Below are 21,091 nucleotides of genomic sequence, written 5' to 3'. Positions count from 1 at the left end.
GCCTTTCCCCCACACAGGATATTGTGTTGCTACACTCAGGATGCGTAACATTTTCTCTTCATCAGCAACAGTGCAACATCACTTTGCTCTAATAACTTTGCAAGTTATCTTGTGCCTCCTTCCGGGTACTTTGTGACTTTTAACCGCCTTTCAATGCGCGGTTGAAAAGCAAAACACACCAGCTTATTGCTTATTTCTTCCAGGGCGGTTGCTTTGTAATTTCTTAACAGTGGTTGCACAACATTTTCTAAGGTGTTTGGGATGGTTCAAGGATCATTTATTGTCTTTCCGCAACACAGGGTTGCACAACCGATCCCAGTTGTAGTCGTAGCCTCGTCCAACCATGCTACACAAGAAAGGCACACGGGTTAATTATCCTTCTTGATTGTTTCAGAATATCCATTTCATCCACATTTATACATTATAATCTCTTCAAAGTCATCTCTTGCCAGTGTCAGCTTGCAGACGCCAGCAGTAGATATCGGGATTGTGCATCCAGGTCGATGGGTGTGGATCATTGATTCATGAGTCATATTTAGCATGAATCTCTTACACATCATTTTGTTCTAGGACAGGAAGTGAATAGGGCTTTCTTGCCCTTTTGGGGGTGTGACATGTATGGAAGCAAGATCATGTGTGTGTGTGTGTGTGTGTTTGTATCTGGGAGTATGTTTTTGTGTCCCAACCCCCCTTTTTACCAGTAGCAAAAGTGTCAGTGGTATTAAGATTCCCTCCTTTTCATGTTCATGCTCATAAGTCCTCTGCCAGCAATGTGTGGACAATGTCTCCTGCTCTGAGACTTATCAGAAGAATGCTCACCCAGAGGATAACTCTAGCAGCCTTTGTGCTCTTCATCCCAACATGTTCAACAAGAAATGGTACAGTATAAAGCTTTCTAATGTGTTATCTATATTTCTGATAATTGGATGTGATTTTGATTCTCATTGACTTCCCAACAGCAGTGAATGTATTTATTAATTATTATTATACTTTAAATGTCTTTCATAATATGTCCATTTGGATGTAACAAACAGTTGACACCACTTCAGCTACAGAATGGTGTTGAAGGATGCTCTGAGTGCATCTCCAGTTGAAAAGAAAATTATATATATATACAAAAATATATATATCTTTATATACAAATATATATATATATATACGTGTACAGTATATATATATATACAAATATATATATATGTGTACAGTATATATATATATACAAATATATATATATATATCTATGCTTTCTGATTATGACAGAGAAATGCATTTTGAGCGAAATAATTTAAACTAATTCCTTTTTTTCTTCATCTCTTTACTTCAGACTCTCCCTTCTCAATCATTAACCCAGCCACTGGTATTTGCTTGGTGAAAAGATCTCACCGCTGCCAAGACATGCGCTGGACGACCAGGGATCGTCTTTTCGCGACCTCAACCAAAAAGTGCCTTGGAGCTCAGGGCAAAAGTGTGGGGAGTGAAGTCAGCCTCTACGACTGTGACGACAGCAGTGACCTTCAGAAGTGGGAATGCAAGAACGTGACAATGCTTGCTCTCAAAGGCCAGCAGCTCTACATCGAAATCAAAGCTGACGGAACAATTGCCCTCTCAAGAACTGTCGGGCCCAATAACAGGCTCACAATCACAGGGACGTCCAGCGGGGCTTGTTCGAGAACATACAGAGGTACAGTATTGAAACACAAAACATCAGCAAATATGCACGATTGTATGGTAGGATTCACCAAACCCCTGATTCTCAACTTGATGCATCAAGTTCCACGGAACTCCAGTTTGGTTTGTGCACGCCTAAAGTCACTCGATGAAAAAAAGATGATGAAGAAATGCTTTACCCTTAAAAACAATGAGCAAAACAACACATATATGAAGAATACATCATTAAAAACGATTTAAAGTGATCACACTCTTCTTTTTTTCTCCTTTTCAGAGCTTTATACCATTGAAGGAAATGCGTTCGGTCGGATCTGCACGTTTCCCTTCCTGTACAAAGACCGGTGGTTTGGAGAATGCACGATGTACGACTCCTCAGTGAAGCGCTCTTGGTGTGCAATTAATACAAAATACGAACACGAGCAGTGGGGATACTGCCCGACTTCTTGTGAGTACTGAATTCAAGATTTTATTTCCTAAAATCAGCACTGCATGCATCTTCAGAGAGATTCCTTCTGATTCAGAGCACACATTACATGTCCATTTGTTTATCAAAATAAACACAAAGCTCACATTATAAGAGAACTCTTTTAGGATACAGTCATACAGTGTAGTTTAAATGACTAAATAATTGAGTTTTCTTTGGTGCTGTATTGATGCACAGCCACACAAAACTGGTCGAAGAACCCGATAACGGGAGCGTATTACCAGATCAACACACAGTCGGTTCTGACGTGGGCCCAGTCTGCAGACAGCTGCAAGCAGCAGGGGGCCGCCCTGCTCAGCGTCACCGATCCTCACCAGCAGGCTTTCGCCTCAGGTAAGATGACGCCTGGCGGATGTTTTCTGGTTCTGATACTGACCCATAGAGGGATTAGTTTATATGTATATTAATACAAAACTGCATATATTGCATGAGTTAAATGTTTTGATATGAATATAAATGTGTGATATTTCTCATGCACAATTTGCATGAATTGCTATTTAAACTGATGTTTAATGAATTCATCTTAAGAAAGAAAACGTTTTGCAAAAGATGAGGTCTATTTGATACTTAAAAACAAATCTTAAAAAATGATTCCAAAGATTTGTTGGAGAATATCGTTTCACAGCGCAAGTTCTCAGGAGCTTCCTAAAACATTTTAAATTCAGCCTATTTCCATTTTAAACAACTGACATTACATTATTAAATGAATAATAGACGAGGGTTGTAGCCGTTTGTTTAAAAACAGCAAATGATTGATGAAACGACTACTTGGTATTTCATGGTTTATCTTGTAAAATGTCCCTTTTTAGTTTTTGTGTGATTTGTTGTATTTCCATGTTCAGTTAATTGTGTCTTTCTGCTGACTTGTTTTAAAATGATGAAAAAGAGGAACAGTGTGGAAAAGAGGAACAATTTCTTTACTCTTTCCTTTTCCTTTTTTCGCCCCTCTCAACCCCACAAACACAAATAAACACAGCGCTAATGGGAACGGGGAGACATAAACTCTGGATCGGACTGGTCCTGGACCCAGAACATGGCTGGCAGTGGACTGATGGGAAGCCGTTCCGTTATCTGAGATGGACTCCAGGTAAGTCTTCACTCCAGTAAAAAGGTTTAAAAAGACTCTGTTGGAGTTCCCATAAGCAATGACCATATACGTCTAGAACTTCACAGAACGTTACGAACAAGTTAAAGAAAAATAGTAATCCAATGAGATGTACCTTATGGTATCTAAAGATTTTACTGTAAGTTACAAGGAAACCAGGTTGTCTTAGTCAGTTAATTGGAAGTAAATGCAGCATGCTATTCATTTTTGGAACTACAAATACAAGTGTTATTCATACCTCATGCGAAGACTCTCAAGGACGTGATGTATGATCTGCACCAGCAAAGGAGGAATTTCAATTGAAATCATCATCTTGTTTTAGGAAGTCCAACTCCTAACCCGGGGCACAATTGTGCATTTCTCTACTCTTCTGGGGACCAAACGTGGCAAAGCTCTTCTTGCACCAAGAAACAGGGCTACATCTGCTACAAGGACGGGGCCCCTCCATCTCCTCCCCAAAGTACAGAAAGATATTCTACTCTGGCTACTGTATTGTTTCCACTGTGTGTGATGTGTAATATGAGTCAATGAATCCCATTCATCTTTTGTTCTTTTCATCATCAGTTGAGCAGGGCTTTTGTTCAGCCCCTTGGATTCCCTACAACGGCCACTGCTTCCACCTTCATCGTACTCTTCAAACGTGGTCTGATGCTCAGAAAGAGTGCCGCAAAGAGACCGGGGACTTGGTGAGCGTCCGCAATGTGGAGGACCAAAGCTTTGTCATCTCGCAACTTGGATTCGGTACGTGACAATAGACATGAAGACCGTCCAACCTTTTCTCGGTTTCTGACAAATCTATTGAAGATAGAAAAATGCAGTATATTGAAATAACAAATGCATAAGCTTTACTTTTAGAACATTTCTCCATGAAGTAGAATTGAGAAAATACTTCAGACGACAGATTCAAAGTATTCTCAAATTGTCCATGTTTAGGAACGTTGGTATGGTACCGACAACTCCATCAATTTCACTTTGTGGATCTTTAATAGCATTGTGACATTTGAACCACTGCTTGACATGAGGCACATTCCTCCCTGACCACGTCTGCAGCATCCACGGATGAGCTTTGGATTGGACTGAATGACATAAAGACCGAGGGGCTGTTTGACTGGAGCGACCACAACACTGTCAGCTTCACCAGCTGGGAGTTTGGGAAACCAACCGTCTCCACGGATACGGACGACTGTGTTCTCATCAGGGGAGAGGTAAGGAGCTCCACGTGATATGATGCTGCACATATAGTTTAACTTTCTGATATCATGCATGTATATCTGACTACATCATGCATGTATATCTGATTACATCATGCATGTATATCTGACTACATCATGCATGTATATCTGATTACATCATGCATGTATATCTGACGACATCATGCATGTATATCTGATTACATCATGCATGTCTATCTGATTACATCATGCATGTATATCTGATTACATCATGCATGTATATCTGACTACATCATCCATGTATATCTGATTACATCAAGCATGTATATCTGACTACATCATGCATGTATATCTGATTACATCATGCATGTATATCTGATTACATCATCCATGTATATCTGACTACATCATGCATGTATATCTGATTACATCATGCATGTATATCTGATTACATCATGCATGTATATCTGATTACATCATCCATATATATCTGACTACATCATGCATGTATATCTGACTACATCATGCATGTATATCTGATTACATCATGCATGTATATCTGATTACATCATGCATGTCTATCTGATTACATCATGCATGTATATCTGATTACATCATCCATGTCTATCTGATTACATCATGCATGTATATCTGATTACATCACCCATGTATATCTGATTACATCAAGCATGTATATCTGATTACATCATGCATGTATATCTGACTAAATCATGCATGTCTATCTGATTACATCATGCATGTATATCTGATTACATCATCCATGTATATCTGACTACATCATGCATGTATATCTGACTACATCATGCATGTATATCTGACTACATCATACATGTATATCTGATTACATCATGCATGTATATCTGATTACATCATGCATGTATATCTGACTACATCATACATGTATATCTGACTACATCATGCATGTCTATCTGATTACATCATGCATGTATATCTGACTACATCATGCATGTCTATCTGATTACATCATGCATATATATCTGACTACATCATACATGTATATCTGACTACATCATGCATGTATATCTGATTACATCATGCATGTATATCTGATTACATCATGCATGTATATCTGATTACATCATCCATGTATATCTGACTACATCATGCATGTATATCTGACTACATCATCCATGTATATCTGACTACATCATGCATGTATATCTGACTACATCATGCATGTATATCTGACTACATCATACATGTATATCTGATTACATCATGCATGTATATCTGATTACATCATGCATGTATATCTGACTACATTGTGCATGTATATCTCACTACATAATACAAAGAGTCAACTCACATCCTGGTTATATCCATTGTTTAGAAAGGTTCCTTTTGATTTGTGCAAGAAAGACTGAAAAAGAAAGAAAATGTGTATTTCAACTTCAGAAAACAATCAAATGAATTAATTGTTGGTAGTTAGGAACTACATTTATTTGTGGATTACTTATAAAAGCCTTTGTGTCAGCTCCTGGGAAATTAGATTGGAAATAAACATATTAGATGCCACTAAAACACTAGATATAAAAATCAGTCTGTTTTTTTCTTCTTCTATTATTACTGTCAAATAATAATCCCAAACATTTACAGCAGAGAAAGCATGATGAATATCAGTATATCTAGTCCACCCATCCAGTAGTATGAGCATGTTTTCAAGTGTTGTTTTCTTCTTGCAGAATGGGAACTGGGCCGATCACTCGTGTAGTGAGAAACACGGCTTCATCTGCATGAAGCAGAGTGCCACTGAACGCACCGGAGATGAAATAGATTTGGATCTAGGCTGCAAAGCTGTGAGTACATGTACATGCAATCTATGAAACAAGTACACGATCTCCATTAACATCTGGCTAATCAACGTGCACCATTATAACCCCAATATAAGTAACGACAGTTCGACATCATGTTCAGTAGACATAGATAAATGTATTTTACAAACAAAACGGATCGGTTGCATTTTAAAATCAAACCTACTCCGACTCTCTAATCCTTGCACAGGGGTGGAAAAGACACGGCTCCTACTGCTACTTGGTGGGAACAGAGACAAAGACGTTTGATGAAGCGAAAGATGACTGCAAGATCTCAGATTCCTACTTGGCTGATGTTTCAAATGGGTAACACAAGAACTCGTGTTTTTATTCGCCGTGAAACATCGGTGTGTGGACGCACTACACAAAGTGTTTCACACGATGAGACAGCACATCTGTCGTAAACCTTTCCAGGGTGGACAATGCCTTCCTCGTCAGCGTGGTGGGCCCGAGACCAGAGAAATGCTTCTGGTTGGGCCTCTCAAATCAGAAGAACATTGATCAGTTTGTGTGGACCAACACAGACTCAGTGAGGTTTACTCACTGGAACGCTGAAATGCCAGGTATGGAGGGAGATGCACTTACACCTTTTGGAATAGAAGGCACCGGCAGGAGCGACATCACTCACGGCAACTATTATTTTCTGTCTTCATCAACTCAAGGTTACCAACAGGGCTGCGTTGCCATGACAACGGGGATTTTGGCCGGCCTCTGGGATCTGCTGCCCTGCACCAACAAGGAGAAATACATCTGCAAACACCTGGCAGAGGGGGCCCTTCTCACCGTTGCACCGCCGACTCAAACCCCGCCCAAGTGCGAGGAGGGTTGGATTCGAGTGGGAACAAGAAACGTCTGCTCGAAGGTAAACAACCACCATGACATGCTGTCTTGTTATTGCTATATCATCGGTCTTTACTGTGGAGATATGACATTGTTTTACATATGTTACTACATACAGCACCAAAGAGCAAAAAAGCGTTGAGGAAGTGTTAGCAGCTAATAAATTAAAATAAAATAACATATATAATAGATATATAAATAAAAAAAGATGGCAGAGACCAATACAGAGCTAAAACTAGAATCGGCACTCGGTAGAGCGCATACCTTCGCATTTCACAAGATTGGGCATTGAATTATGAACATTTTGGCATTAGTTGCATGCCAATTGGATAAAAATTGACCGTGCTATGGTAAAAAGAAGATTTTGACCTTTTCATGACCTTGACCTTTGACCCGATTGATCCCAAAATCTAATCAAATGGTCCCCGGATAATAACCAATCATCCCACCGAATTTCATGCGATTCGGTTTAATACTTTTTGTGTTATGCGAATAACACGCATACAAATAAATAAATAAATACACAGCGATCAAAACATAACCTTCCGCATTTTCAATGCGAAGGTAACAAGTATTAGACTCAGCCAGGTCGACTGGAACCTGCCTCGTGCCAAATGAATGATAACGTTGATTCATAACTGCATGTGAACATAATCAAAATGAGTTTCATTCAAAAGGTAATAATATGTTAGTGGTCTGCTTGCAGCTGGTTTCTGCTTCTCCCAAGTGGCCATATATTTTTATTATTTTAAGATTAGAAATGGGTCAGTTTCTTTTTATTGTGATGTACAAATCTGGGCAAGTCTATTCAAGTAATCTGCTTTACTGCTGTACATATCGGGTCTACTTTAATCTGACGTTCACTCTTGTGTTCAAGTTTTTCACAGGGCCTCGGGCTGATGAGAAGACCTGGTTTGAGGCCAGGGATTACTGCAAGGCCATCGGAGGAGACCTGCTCAGCATCCACAACGACGCTGAGCTGCGTGTGGGACGGTACGCGGCGGTTAAATACTATTTTACAAGACACCAGTGAACATAAAACTATATATAGATGATGAAAACATATACAGAGGCTCAAAAGTGGATTGCAGGAAGTCAATCTTTTAAGGTTCATACTTACAGTGAATACATAGAACTAAGATGAAATAGAATAAAACATGTATTCTATTGAGACTCAACTTGTGTACTTTTTCAAATGTATTACTTGTTTCAGTTAGACTCTAAAGGGCAACAACGTGCTAAAATCAGTTAGATTGATTCATGTAACTTTTATGTACAGCAGACATGGAAGAGCCTGGATTGGACTTCGGGTTCCTGACCCGACCACTGGTTATGTTTGGAGTGATGGATCCCCGGTGAGTTAACTGTGCTCCTGTATTCTGTATTATTGTACTTATATATACACATAGTAAAACATACAATATTGTTTGTTGTTTTCTTTCTGTTCAAAAGGTAAACTTCCAACACTGGCAGGAAGGAGAGCCAAACAATCATAAGAGCGACGAATCTTGTGCTGAATTCAGAACATACAACTGGAATGAGGTCGGGTCCTGGAACGATATCAACTGTGAGAGTTACAATGACTGGCTGTGTCAGATCCGTGCAGGTACAGTTTAAACAAAGTGTACCGAATGCTCTTTTTTGTGTCTTTTCTGAGGAGAAAATTGTTGTATCATTCATTTAGGAATAACTGACTTGTACATAATATTTCCTGCCTTTCTCTATACTTCCCACAAGACATATCTTTATTACAAACAGCTCTCCAAAAGTGGGCATAAAAAGTTGATGTGACTTGAATGATGACAGTAGATGCAGCACATTAACAACTTAAGTAACTCAGAACAATCAGGCGAAATGAGACAACGTTCACAATGTAAAGAATAATAAAGAAATATGATAAATTAATTTGATCAATAAGCTTAAAATCAGGATTGCATGATGTTTAAATTTTTTAAAAACATTTCCGCTTTAACTTGGATGATTATTCGACAGAACTGCAACTGCTTCCATTGTTCATGGTAAACACATTCAGATGCAGGAATGCACAATAACTGTGTGTCATGTTGTTAATACATGTTTTTTTTGGTCAGGTATACAATATAATTTTATTATTTTTTTCGACAATGTATACAAACTTAAAAAGAAAATACTTTTTACATCATTTATTTTCGTAGAATAAGGTCAGGTCATTAAATACTGATAATGAAACTAATGAAAGCCGTCTTGTATATTCATCAATGTAAACTCACTTTGGAAAGTCATTTTCTGGATACTGTCGTCCATAGTAACTCAAAGTAACTGGTGGTACTGCCGTGCTCCTCTCTCTGAATTACATCACCCTGCAGAGTGCGGGGTTACAGTCGAAGTGGAGGACCAAGTGGGGAGAGTGAAAGATGTGTTTGTGTTCTCTCTGCATGAAACTGACACTTGTTTGTGGCCTTACAGGAGTGACTCCAAAACTACCTCCAAATAATACTGTGGTGGGTAAGTTAATACACAAACACACGCACACACACACGCACACACACACACGGTGTCAAAAACATGAAATCAAACATATTGAGAAACTAGCGAAGGTTAGGCCGGGTATAACTTCACATCACATTTTTTAGTTGGAGTTACTTTAATAACGAGCAAGTGTCAAATTATGATAGACTTAGCTACAATTGACTGTTTTTGATGTTTTGCTGATTCAAAATTGAACAAATCTAAGTGAAAGATGAACACAAATGCATTGAAGAGTCATTAACAGCATAAAAATGAAGAAAAAAAACTAATACTCAGACAACTCAGAGGCAAAAACAGTGAACGTGTGCATTACAAATGGGTTTCCCTTTAAACAAAACAAAAGAGACACTTAGTAATATTAGTTTCTTCCAAGTACCATGCAAGAGGATTCATGAACCTTTCATTTGACAGATATTAAGTTGTAAAAGATTTAACTATACTAGAAAGACCCTTCACAATAAAACACAAATTGTCTGTGTGTCGAACACCTTTGCAGAACATAACATCACTTCAGATGGCTGGCTTGTGTGGAGAGGGAACCAGTACTTCGTTAACCGAGAATCGATGTCCATGGAGGATGCTCGTTCCTTCTGTCAGCAGAGGCACGGAGACTTGGTATCCATCAGCACTAAAGACGAGAATGTGTTCATATGGAAACAGGTAGGTGTTTACTTTTTGGGGTTCGCAAAGCAACAACTTTTATTTATTGAGAAAGCAAGTTTACTTACCAGAAAAATGGTCTAAAAGCTTGTGTGATTATGTGTATGTGTTCACAGATTTCAAGAACCTATGGGTCATATTACATAGGTTTGTCAGTGGATCTGGACGGGTCATTTTGGTGAGTAATAAATGCCATAAAATGTAAAAATGTAATACAGTGAATCATTGATTTTAAGTTGTTTAGTGAAAACTCTTTGGCCTAGCAATTACAGTATGCATGTAATTGTTTGCATTACTTTCAATATGTCTACTCCCACACATGTACATATGTAGTCAAAAGTATAACACTTTTTATTTAAGTTATTGCTTATATGTATTTTATTATTTGTAAGTATTACTGGTACTGACATTTAAACTAATTTAAAACTTTTTAAGCAGTTTTCTTGATTTTATTATATTTTTTTACTTGTCAGGTAACACTTATCATGACTTGTATATGTCATTTGTCCTCAGTTTATTTACCATTACAGCAGAATGGCTACAAGTTGGGTAAAAAGGTTGAACGTGAAGCAATTATACGTCATAATTCAATGTAACTGTGTGTGCCTGAAGGTGGATGGATGGTACTCCAGTGGGGTTACAAAAATGGGATGAAGAACAACCCAATTCTAATGCCTTTAGTGAGAACTGTGTTACAATGACTTACTTCATGGGTGAGTAACTACAAACCGTCAAATGAAACAGAGTATTAACCCTTGAAAGCTGTTCTATATAAGATCAATATGCCACTGTGGTTAATCATTGCATCTCCACTGTACTTACAGGCTTATGGAGAACTTCTAATTGTGGCCAAGAGCACCAGTTCATTTGTAAACGAGGAAACTCCTCACCAGTCAACACCACCGCGGCCCCCACCGTTCCTCCCAAAGGTGGCTGTCCACTCAAGTGGACCAAATTTGACTCAAAGGTCAGAAATCCCCATCCACTAATCCCCAGTTTAAAACCTTCCCGGACACTTCTAATATAGTAATTTCCTGACCATTTATTCTTCTGAACAAGTTGACATTGGCTCTCATTCAAGATCATTTTGGACTGATTGGATTTGTCCAGATTTATAACTGTAACTCAATGACTGCATGGTAAAATAATCAGCTTTCAAAATACAAGATGCCACACAACGTGAACCTTTTTTACACATATATGATGCCCTTATTTAAGCAGGTGTAGCAACTATTGGTGTTATTGGCGGTGCAGACACAGACTCGTCTACATGCATGAATGGAATGATGAAAAAAACAACAGTTATTGCGCTTTGCAAACCTTTGAGCAATCCTATATACATAGGGCCAGTTACAGGGTCCCACCTTACTATATATTTATATTTTGTATTAATACTTATTGTTATCTCCCATGCCGAGTACTTGCATCTTTTAAAATATAACTAATAATTGAAGCATAAAAATACCTTATGTACAAATTGAAGTAAATGAAGATAAAAAATATATCAAATGTGATTTTTTTCTTTCTTCATGAGATGAATTCACATGGGAAGTGCAAGTTTGTTGTACATGGGATGGATTAACATTTGGTTTTCAGCATTTTGTATTTATTTGAAAACAAAATAAACACAAATAGTGAGTGAAGAAAATATGGGAAATGCCTGAGACTAATTGGTCAAAAGAGAAGGAATTGTAGGTAACATTATCAAAAGAAAAGACGAAAATATGGCATTTATCAACAACTGTTACGCAACAATGCATTCCTCACGTAAGGTAAACACAGTCTAGTCCTCTATTTAATATACGAAGGGGACAATAGGTTTAGGGGTAAAACACCAAAGGAACTATAAATACAGAGTTTGGTAGAACAATAAGCACACAGACATTTTTTAGGATCAGATCAGATGTCATCAAAGCTTCATGAAAGAAGGCCAGTGTTTGGTTGGAGTGAAAACTCACGATTTCATTTCTCATTTGTAGTGTTACAGTGTCATTAGTAGCCGGCAGGCCATGCAGGAGGAAGCAATGAGACAGTGCATTACCATGGGAGGTAATTTGGCCTCAATTCCCACAAGGCGCGTGCAAGGTTTGTCCTTCTGTTTTTGAACATATAAAAAAAAAAAAAGATGAACTTAATTTATATTAAACATTTGTAAATATTCTTTCAGCATTTTTGACCACCAAAACGGCTGAAATAGCAACGACAGACCTCTGGATTGGTTTAATTGCTTTGAAACAAGAAGGATTTTTCTGGTCTGATGGGAAAGCAAGAAAGTACACCAACTGGGGATTTTCTGTAAGTATACACAACCTTAGCTTAGTGTTAAGTCACTGTTTAACAGGCATTACAAAGTTTGAATTATTGTATCCCTTGTTCCACTCTTTAGAAATACCAACGGCGTGCGGGAAACTTTCATCAAAGATGGAATGAGGTAACATGTCCAAGGCAAAATGTTCATGTTAAATATAACTTGTTTTTAGTTGTTGTCATGACGGAGCAGACTATAGTCTTCAATCAATCATTCATATATTCATTCAATCACTCAAACACTTGAGACCACTGCAAGTTTAAACGAGTCAGCAGTTTTAAACTTTGACGTCCCATTGAAAAGATATTGAAATTCTAATCTCTCCCTCCGTCCTTCACCAGGATGGATGTGTTGTGATGAACATCAGTCCTTTCTTTGGCATCGGTAAATGGTTAATCAAGCCCTGCAATCAGAACAATGGATTCATCTGTATTCGAGATCTTGGTGAGTTTGTTCTCTCTCTATTTAAGAAATTACTATGAATTATTCATTCAATATAAAATGTCTAATAACCTCAGTTTGAATTCCATTTAGTAGAATAAACATGGTTTTGAAAATTGGAAGCCATCATTTCAACCTGTAGTTCTTGTGTCAATAAAGTTGTCCGAAAAAATGTCACACAAATAAAATAAAATGAAACAATTTCTCTCTTCTCTCAACAGACCCAAATATCCAGCCTCCACCAAAGCCAGCAGTTAGTAACATCTATGTAAATCTGGGAAACGACAGTGTAAAGGTTGTCACAAAAAATCAGAGCTGGGATGAAGCCAAGAAGTACTGTGAAGTGGACAAAGCCAACCTGGCGAGCCTCCGGAATGAGTGGACGCAAGCCTACGTCGAGCTGCTGGCCATGAACCTCAAAACTCCTCTTTGGTTTGGACTGAACAAACAGGTGCAGGCTAACGCTAACTGGAAGCACACAAACACTACTACCGGCTAGTTCCAGGGGAACAAATTACTTTTTAAAAGTATTTTTAACCACACGTGATTAGTATCCGTGACACGTGGCATATTCCAGCAATATATATATATATATATATATATATTAATTTTTTTAAACAATAATTATTGAATCCCTTGAATTTTGGTTTTTATGCATTGTGACAAAGATTAATACTAAGTTTAACATTTTACTTTGTCAAATTTTATTTCTCAGTGCCATCTGATGGATAAATTGTCATGGTTGAGTTTCTAAATGACCTCAAACCTACTTAAGCCTTTTTGTGCAGCAAGTTCTTGATATTCATCTTCGTCACAAGACCGCTGGCCATACGAAAAGCGTACATCTGTTCATTATATTTGGGAAAGAGAGACATTTAAAAAAAGACATTTACAATGCACGCTGAATTAATATGTTGATTTGATCTTTCTTGCTTTCAGGTGAGCGGGTATTTTAGGTATATTGATGGCTGGCACATGCACTCTGCCTGCTGGGCTGAAGGTGAACCAAGCCGAGATCGACCTTGTGTGTACCTGGATGTGGATGGAAAGTGGAAGACTGCTTTCTGCAATTTGACCATGAACAGCGTTTGCATGCAGTCTACAGGTACGGTTAACGGTCAGCTGGCAACATTAATGAGTCGCCTTCTGAAGGTGTAAGTGATATTACTGTAAATGCTGCATTATACTTGTTTTTGCTTACGTCTTTGGCATATGGTATATACAATGTTGGCTTGTTAGCCTAGCTATGATCCATGACTGCAATAATAGATAATGTGTTTATGTTGTTCTACATGACTGAATTATAGTCCGACCGAGACCGGGTTTTTGAGGAACATACTGTTATCAATATACATGAAATATTCTGGTAATTACACTACCGTTCAAAAGTTTGGGGTCATCCAGACAATTTCGTGTCTTCCATGAAAACTCACTTTTATTTATCAATTGAATTGAAAATTGAAGAGAAAATATAGTCAAGACATTGACAAGGTTAGAAATAATGATTAATATTTGAAGTATTAATTTTGTTCTTCAAACTTCAAGCTCAAAGGAAGGCCAGTTGTATAGCTTATATCACCAGCATAACTGTCTTCAGCTGTGCTAACATAATTGCACAAGGGTTTTCTAATCAGATATTAGTCTTCTAAGGCGATTAGCAAACACAATGTACCATTAGAACACTGGAGTGATCGTTGATGGAAATGGGCCTCTATACACCTATGGAGATATTTCATTAGAAACCAGACGTTTCCACCTAGAATAGTCATTTACCACATTAACAATGTACAGGACTGTCTCAGAAAATTAGAATATTGTGATAAAGTTCTTTATTTTCTGTAATGCAATTAAAAAATATTAAATATTAAAAGAATAAAAGGCTTGCAATATTTCAGTTGATTTGTAATGAATCCAGAATGCATGACATTTTTGTTTTTTTAATTGCATTACAGAAAATAAAGAACTTTATCACAATATTCTAATTTTCTGAGACAGTCCTGTATAGTGTGTATTTTTGATTAATGTTATCTTTATTGAAAAAACAGTGCTTTTCTTTGAAAAATAAAGACATTTCTAAGTGACCCCAAACTTTTGAACGGTAGTGTACAGCAATATATATATATATATAAATTTTTTTTTAAACAATCATTATTGAATCCCTTGAATTTTGGTTTTTATGGATTGTGACAAAGATTAATACTAAGTTTAACATTTTACTTTGTCAAATTTTATTTCTCAGTGCCATCTGATGGATAAATTGTCATGGTTGAGTTTCTAAATGACCTCAAACCTACTTAAGCCTTTTTGTGCAGCAAGTTCTTGATATTCATCTGCTGACATACACACATAGTTACCAATACATTTGCAATAGGCTCCCATCAGCTAATGTATTTCAAAACACAACATCAAGTATTACAAAGAAGACGTACTTCAACGGAGCGCTGCTGAGTGAATACAATTTATCTAAAATCAAAGATGGCGCATCATTTCTTCTCTGAGTCCTATTGAGCAGCTTTGCATTCAATGCATACACTGATGGCTAGAAGCCATTTAACAAGTCCACAGTCTAACAATTGTTGTTGTTCTGTCAAAACTATTTTTTCCAAAAAAAATTCAGATAATACAAAACTCTCAAAGCATGAATAAATAAAAACAAAAAAACCTCAGCAAAACACATCTGAATTAATGTGTAATCAGTGTGAGATGTGGAGGTTTAATAGATAAAACCACTTTGATGAGAGTTTGTAAATTCCACCCTCTTCCACTAAATAAATTAATCAACACTGACTGAAAAATGTGAATTCACTCAGATACGATGCTGTGGCATTAATCCAGGATATGGATCAGAGCGAGTTATTACAATTCACTGCATTGAATAATTAGTAACTCGATCCCCTCATCACTGTCTCTCTCACTCACAGATATGCCACCAACAGAGTCGACCATCTTTCCAGGGATTTGCCCTCAAGACACGAATGAGGAGCACCACCAGAGTTACACCTGGCTGCCGTTTAAGGGTCATTGTTATTTGTTTGTAACCGATGAAATTGAATGGGCAGATGCAGCCAGCAGCTGTGTCAGGCACGGTAAGAGACACTTTTAGGTCGAGGGTAGATCAAGTGTACGCTGTAAAAAACAGCAACTAGTAGGAAGTGGTTCATCATTGTGACAGCCAGACCTTTTTTGTTGTTGTTAAGGTGGAATTCTGACGAGCATTGAAGATCCCGATGAGCAAAAATTCATCGAAAGCAATGTGGAAATATTTAAAGATGCCCACACCTCTTTTTGGATTGGCATGTACAAAACTCATAACGGTATGATTACACTCTTTTCTGTACTGTACTAACACACCTGTGTCATTTCATTTATTCACTCACAAACACACTGTACATGCACATTGCTGTCAGTGGAATAATGTGAAACCATTTACAGGAATGTGTAACACATTGAAACAATTTGGTCATATAACGTGCCTGCTGATGAAAATGAAACCAAACAACTAAAATGGGAAAATATTTAATTTGAGAAAATACTTATAACTCAAATATCTTTTAAAAATGGTGTTTAACTACTTTTTGTTTTTCTTACTTTTTATATAAACCTTGACAAATAACGATATCAAACTATAAAAATAGGATTACTTGAAGTTTGTGTTTGGCCCTAGGGGATTGGAAGTGGCTGGATACAACAGTCATGGACTACAATAACTGGGCTGAATCTGAGCCCGACGATGACTATGCAGAGGTGGAAACCTCACTTGGGACTTGGAGGACAGGTCGCAGATGGCACGACAAAGCATACATCTGTAAAACACCCAAAGGTAAGATCATCATTGTAAACAGATGGTGTTTTCATAAGTTCTCCTCATACATGTGGCTCGTTCAAAAAGCCTTTGGAATAAGAGGAAGCCACTTAACCCTCCTGTTACCTTCACATTTACTAACATATTTTACCCTCGGGGTCAATTTGACCCCAGCAATTAAAACCTCCAGAAAATTATTAGAATTAATATTGTTTCCCAAGTTTAAGTGTGAGGTACTTTATGTTTGTTTGTTGACTACCTAAATATCCCTTTAAATATATAAAAAAGTTGATATTTCTTATATGTTTGACACAGTGAAAAACAGCCTGGGGTCAAATTGACCCCAAAGAACACCGACATTAAACATTGAATGGGGTCAAATTTACCCTAAAGATAACAGGAGGGTTAAGCATGTCTTAATAGTCCATTTCCCTAAAAACCTAATGAAACAAAGAGTCAAACTTCCTATCATCTTACCCATTTATGATTTGTACCGTTTGATATTATTCTGATTGTTTCCAAACAATTGTGATTCTGTTATTTTACGTGTTACTTTATTTATATACTGCCAAAATATTAATATACGAATGCCATAGGTAGACTGGGGAGTGACGGTGGTCAGTGGAAGTATTATTTAATAATACTTTTTCCATTTTTCCTCCTTCTCTTCAAACAGTGACTCCCGTAGATTCAGGATCACAACCTGGTAAGTTACGCCTTCGTCGTCGAGTGGTTTTTAAAATTATTTAATGATAAGAATGACATTTTAAATTTCTTGAAAGTTGTCACAAAAACATGTAGATAAATGTAATTAACAAGGAATGCAAATGATGAAATTGTTTTGACTGATCCACATCTCTTTGCTCGGCAGAACCTCACGGAAGTGAGGATCCTCGCGGCCGCGCCCACACGAGTTTGATAGTTGTGCTGGTCATTACGATCAGTTCTACGCTGATCGTTGTTGCATTCTTCATCTACAAGAACTCTCCTCATCCTTTACCCACCTTTGACAATCCCCTCTACTTCGACAGTGAACGATCCCAGCCCGACGTGGTCGATACCAATAAACTGATAGAGAATGCAGAAGTAGAAAACCCTGAGCCGATGATAACTCTGTGATTTATATAGTAGAATCAAGCGGGACGTACATTGTACTGAACTTCATCCCAGACTGATGAATAACACTTTGATGCTTTATTAGTGTTTTTGCTTTGTTTTTGTTTTTTTACTATAGAATACAGTAAATATATATTCATTGAGTTTCAATGGAGTTGGCAATGTCTGACCTCATGGAAAAGAACAATTTAGGCTCTAGGATGTCTCAGTGGGAATGATTGCTATTTGATTCTGTCTTTACATCTGTGAATGAATGTATATAATTGTTACATGTTATGCGTATGCTCACTAGATGCTGTTCATTGCTTGTATTGTAAAATCTCACTGCCTGTCATTGTTACATGAACATTAAACCGTGGCACTAAAGAATAATTAAAATAAGTTAGGAAATGAAATAACAAAGGATCAATTCACCTCCCATCATCATTTTTCAAAAAAAATACCCCACAATAAGATACTAGCACAATAAAGTCACAATACAATAGGATTGTGATTAAGAATATTGCGATATGCTAAGTATTGCAATATCAAACATTCCGTCGTCTAACATTGCGATACTGTTTTATCTAATAAGCTAAAGATTTCACTTGGTTCATCCCATTTTATTTCGGCTTATAGTAGATAAGCCGAATATATATATATATATATATATATATATATATATACTATATGTACAGCATAACAATGCTGCTAGCCAATTCCCAATACTATTAAATGACATCACAACATCAATGAGCACTTGAGCAACACTTCAGTTGTAACTCGTCACACTGGTTTTGGCCGAAGACGTGCGTTTTGTTGCGTTTGTCACTCGTGGTGTGAACGTAGCATTTAAAACATAAAGAAAAGTCTGGTTCGTTGATGAATTGTAGTTCACTTTACTTTGATGCAGCCTTTAAAGAAGCAATCAACTTTTATATTAACGTCTGATTTTGGTGTTCAAATGTCAAATGTCCCTTCATTTACCCTTTTAATTTTGTGCATAATTGAATTCTTCATTTACGTTACATGTTCATTTCGCTGTTGAAGGGTCAAGTCAAATTAAATACACTGACGTTCTTATGCAATTATATTAAATGAATAACACTGAATGTATTAGATATAGTGTTTGTTTAACTTTTAAAATAAATATTTTTTATTGTAACGGGAACCATCGATTCGGCTCAATTTTGTTGACGGACCCCATGGTGGAGGGAGCTCTCCTGAGGAAGACCCAACACGACAACCTCCATTTCTGAAGAGTGAAGCCAAAGTGGAAGTGCCTTTGACTTGCATGATCTCCACTGACCAGCAGGTGGCGCCTCCTCTGTTTGAACAAATACGTTTGAGTGTATGGAAGGCAATGAGAGAACGACTCTACTGCTCCCTTGATTTATACATTGTTTACATGTGTTTATGGTCTATCACTAGTTTCAACTCAAGGCTTCAAAACATCAGTCCATGAACCAATAGGTGACGTCATGATGACATTGTCCACTTCTTATTTACAGCCTATGGTGTCTCTAGTTGGCAATGAGTGGCTACAATGGCCAATTTAATTTAGACCTCATGTTATCTTATTTGAAATGAATCTGTATTTAAGCATATATATTTAAATGACTTAGAAGAGACTGGTTCATAGATGTACTGGGTGGAAATATATATATATATATTTTGTACTTTATTATAACCGTTAGTATATTGCTGTGTATTTCTATATTTGCTTCAGATTGTGTAAAGGTAAGATTTGAAATGTCTAAATTGCATTAAACAAAGCAATACATATAACAGATATTATTATCTTTTCTAATCATCCAACTGAGAGTTATATAACACACAGTCTTATCCAGCTGGTGACCGACTAAGATATGAGTTGCTCATAAAAATAATGAGCAAAAGTGACCCGGGAAGTGTCAGACAGAGTCCATCAGCAACCGCAAACTAACCAGCTGACTTATAAAGACTTAACACCATGTTTATTAATATAATCAGGCGAGAGACTTACATTACTTACATTATTAATAGGAAAATAGGCAACAGATGAATTTGGCGGATGTCAAAGATTCTTTAAAGGAAATGTTTTGTGCTGAAAGACCTAGAAAGATTTTGGTGTTGCCCAATTGCTTTGTCTACTCAGCAATCTTCAACAGCACACCTCACCTGCTTACTTCTTGACATCTTGCTCAACAGCAAAGTTACCACAGCTCACTTCTCAAATTCCCAGAAGCCACTTCCTCTTTGAATATAAAGTTCTTTAAATAAAAGGCACACATCCATTTTTCTTTTTCATTAACGTAGACCACATCGACCAAATCCTTCCGTCTTCAACCTTTTTACTTATTAACTCTGCAACATCATTTACAGTCCATAACTAATAATCCTGGTGTGGGTATTGAGATATGTGTGCTTAAAGGACCACTTCAGTCTGAAGAAAAGAGCCCGGTGCTCAAAAATTAACACAGTTATACAATCTGATTATTTTGCACGAGTTGTGTGACGGTTTGGAGACGTGTGTTTAGATATAGTTTTGCTGTTGTTAAACTTTTGCCCCATTTACTTCAATTCCTCAAGACTTTATCAAGACCTGTTCCACCATGGAGGCATGCGAGAAAAGCAACGTTTTATTTATGAATTCAAGGTAACGTAGGACGAGTAATAGATATACAAACGGCTTTTTGTATATCTATTTTACAGCATCAAATCAAGTCTTTAACCGAACACTTTCGCTCACTCTCTCTCGCACGAAGGCCTACTTCCTCTGCTGCCCCCGTAAGCCGGGGGGAAAGGATGTAGCCGTTACTTCCTGCCATTGATTCATCAACCGCGATCATGCCGCTGCTGTGATTCTCAGCAGCCAAGAGTTGTTCAGCTGACCCCGCAGTACACTCGTCACGCTAGGCTTTCAGCAGAAACTAAAACTTCAAGAAACTACTAAATGTTTTTGCCAAATATGTAGCCGAGGAAAATAAATGTATGATTATTTGAGCAGCAATGTTTTCAGTCCATGAAGTCTTACAGTCTTCTGCCATGTGACGTTTGAATAAATGTCAGTCTCAGCTAATCCAACTTTGGATAAGTGTGGTGGGAGGAGGTTTTGGAGTTATTTAACGAGCAGTTCTGAAGACTCATATGAGAAAGTTTAGTCGCCATTGAGC

General features: G+C 37.4%; 1 protein-coding gene across 2 annotated transcripts; it reads left to right on the top strand.

Moving 5' to 3' along the window:
• The first annotated feature begins 766 nt into the window (after window positions 1-766).
• On the top strand, window positions 767-19,107 carry mrc1b (mannose receptor, C type 1b). 2 transcript variants are annotated; one of them, XM_056421860.1, is made up of 31 exons: window positions 767-878; window positions 1,325-1,681; window positions 1,943-2,113; window positions 2,330-2,485; window positions 3,129-3,239; window positions 3,580-3,717; window positions 3,822-3,998; window positions 4,308-4,462; window positions 6,154-6,267; window positions 6,473-6,588; window positions 6,697-6,845; window positions 6,945-7,144; window positions 8,000-8,115; window positions 8,402-8,477; window positions 8,575-8,728; window positions 9,568-9,606; window positions 10,127-10,290; window positions 10,407-10,468; window positions 10,903-11,003; window positions 11,115-11,257; window positions 12,270-12,375; window positions 12,458-12,585; window positions 12,677-12,721; window positions 12,940-13,042; window positions 13,261-13,490; window positions 13,979-14,144; window positions 15,961-16,125; window positions 16,237-16,353; window positions 16,704-16,859; window positions 17,518-17,547; window positions 17,713-19,107. In XM_056421860.1, the coding sequence occupies exons 1-31, from the start codon at window positions 782-784 to the stop codon at window positions 17,958-17,960; spliced, it is 4,290 nt and encodes a 1,429-aa protein (XP_056277835.1). In that variant the 5' UTR covers window positions 767-781; the 3' UTR covers window positions 17,961-19,107. The 2 variants fall into 2 exon arrangements, with proteins under 2 accessions (XP_056277835.1, XP_056277836.1); XM_056421861.1 differs by having other exon boundaries at window positions 770-878; window positions 8,405-8,477.
• The last annotated feature ends 1,984 nt before the right edge of the window (window positions 19,108-21,091 follow it).

The sequence above is a fragment of the Pseudoliparis swirei genome, chromosome 8 (genome assembly GCF_029220125.1).
Source record: "Pseudoliparis swirei isolate HS2019 ecotype Mariana Trench chromosome 8, NWPU_hadal_v1, whole genome shotgun sequence".
NCBI lineage: Eukaryota > Metazoa > Chordata > Actinopteri > Perciformes > Liparidae > Pseudoliparis > Pseudoliparis swirei.
This window is presented reverse-complemented; position numbering and strand designations above follow the sequence as displayed.

What these genes read in the sequence shown, in the direction of transcription:
- mrc1b (XM_056421860.1), top strand. Translation starts at nt 782, where the DNA reads ATGTCTCCTGCTCTGAGACTTATCAGAAGAATGCTCACCCAGAGGATA. An exon ending in TTATCTGAGATGGACTCCAG is followed by an intron (nt 3,240 to 3,579) that starts GTAAGTCTTCAC and finishes ATCTTGTTTTAG; the next exon opens with GAAGTCCAACTCCTAACCCG. An exon ending in TGGATCTAGGCTGCAAAGCT is followed by an intron (nt 6,268 to 6,472) that starts GTGAGTACATGT and finishes ATCCTTGCACAG; the next exon opens with GGGTGGAAAAGACACGGCTC.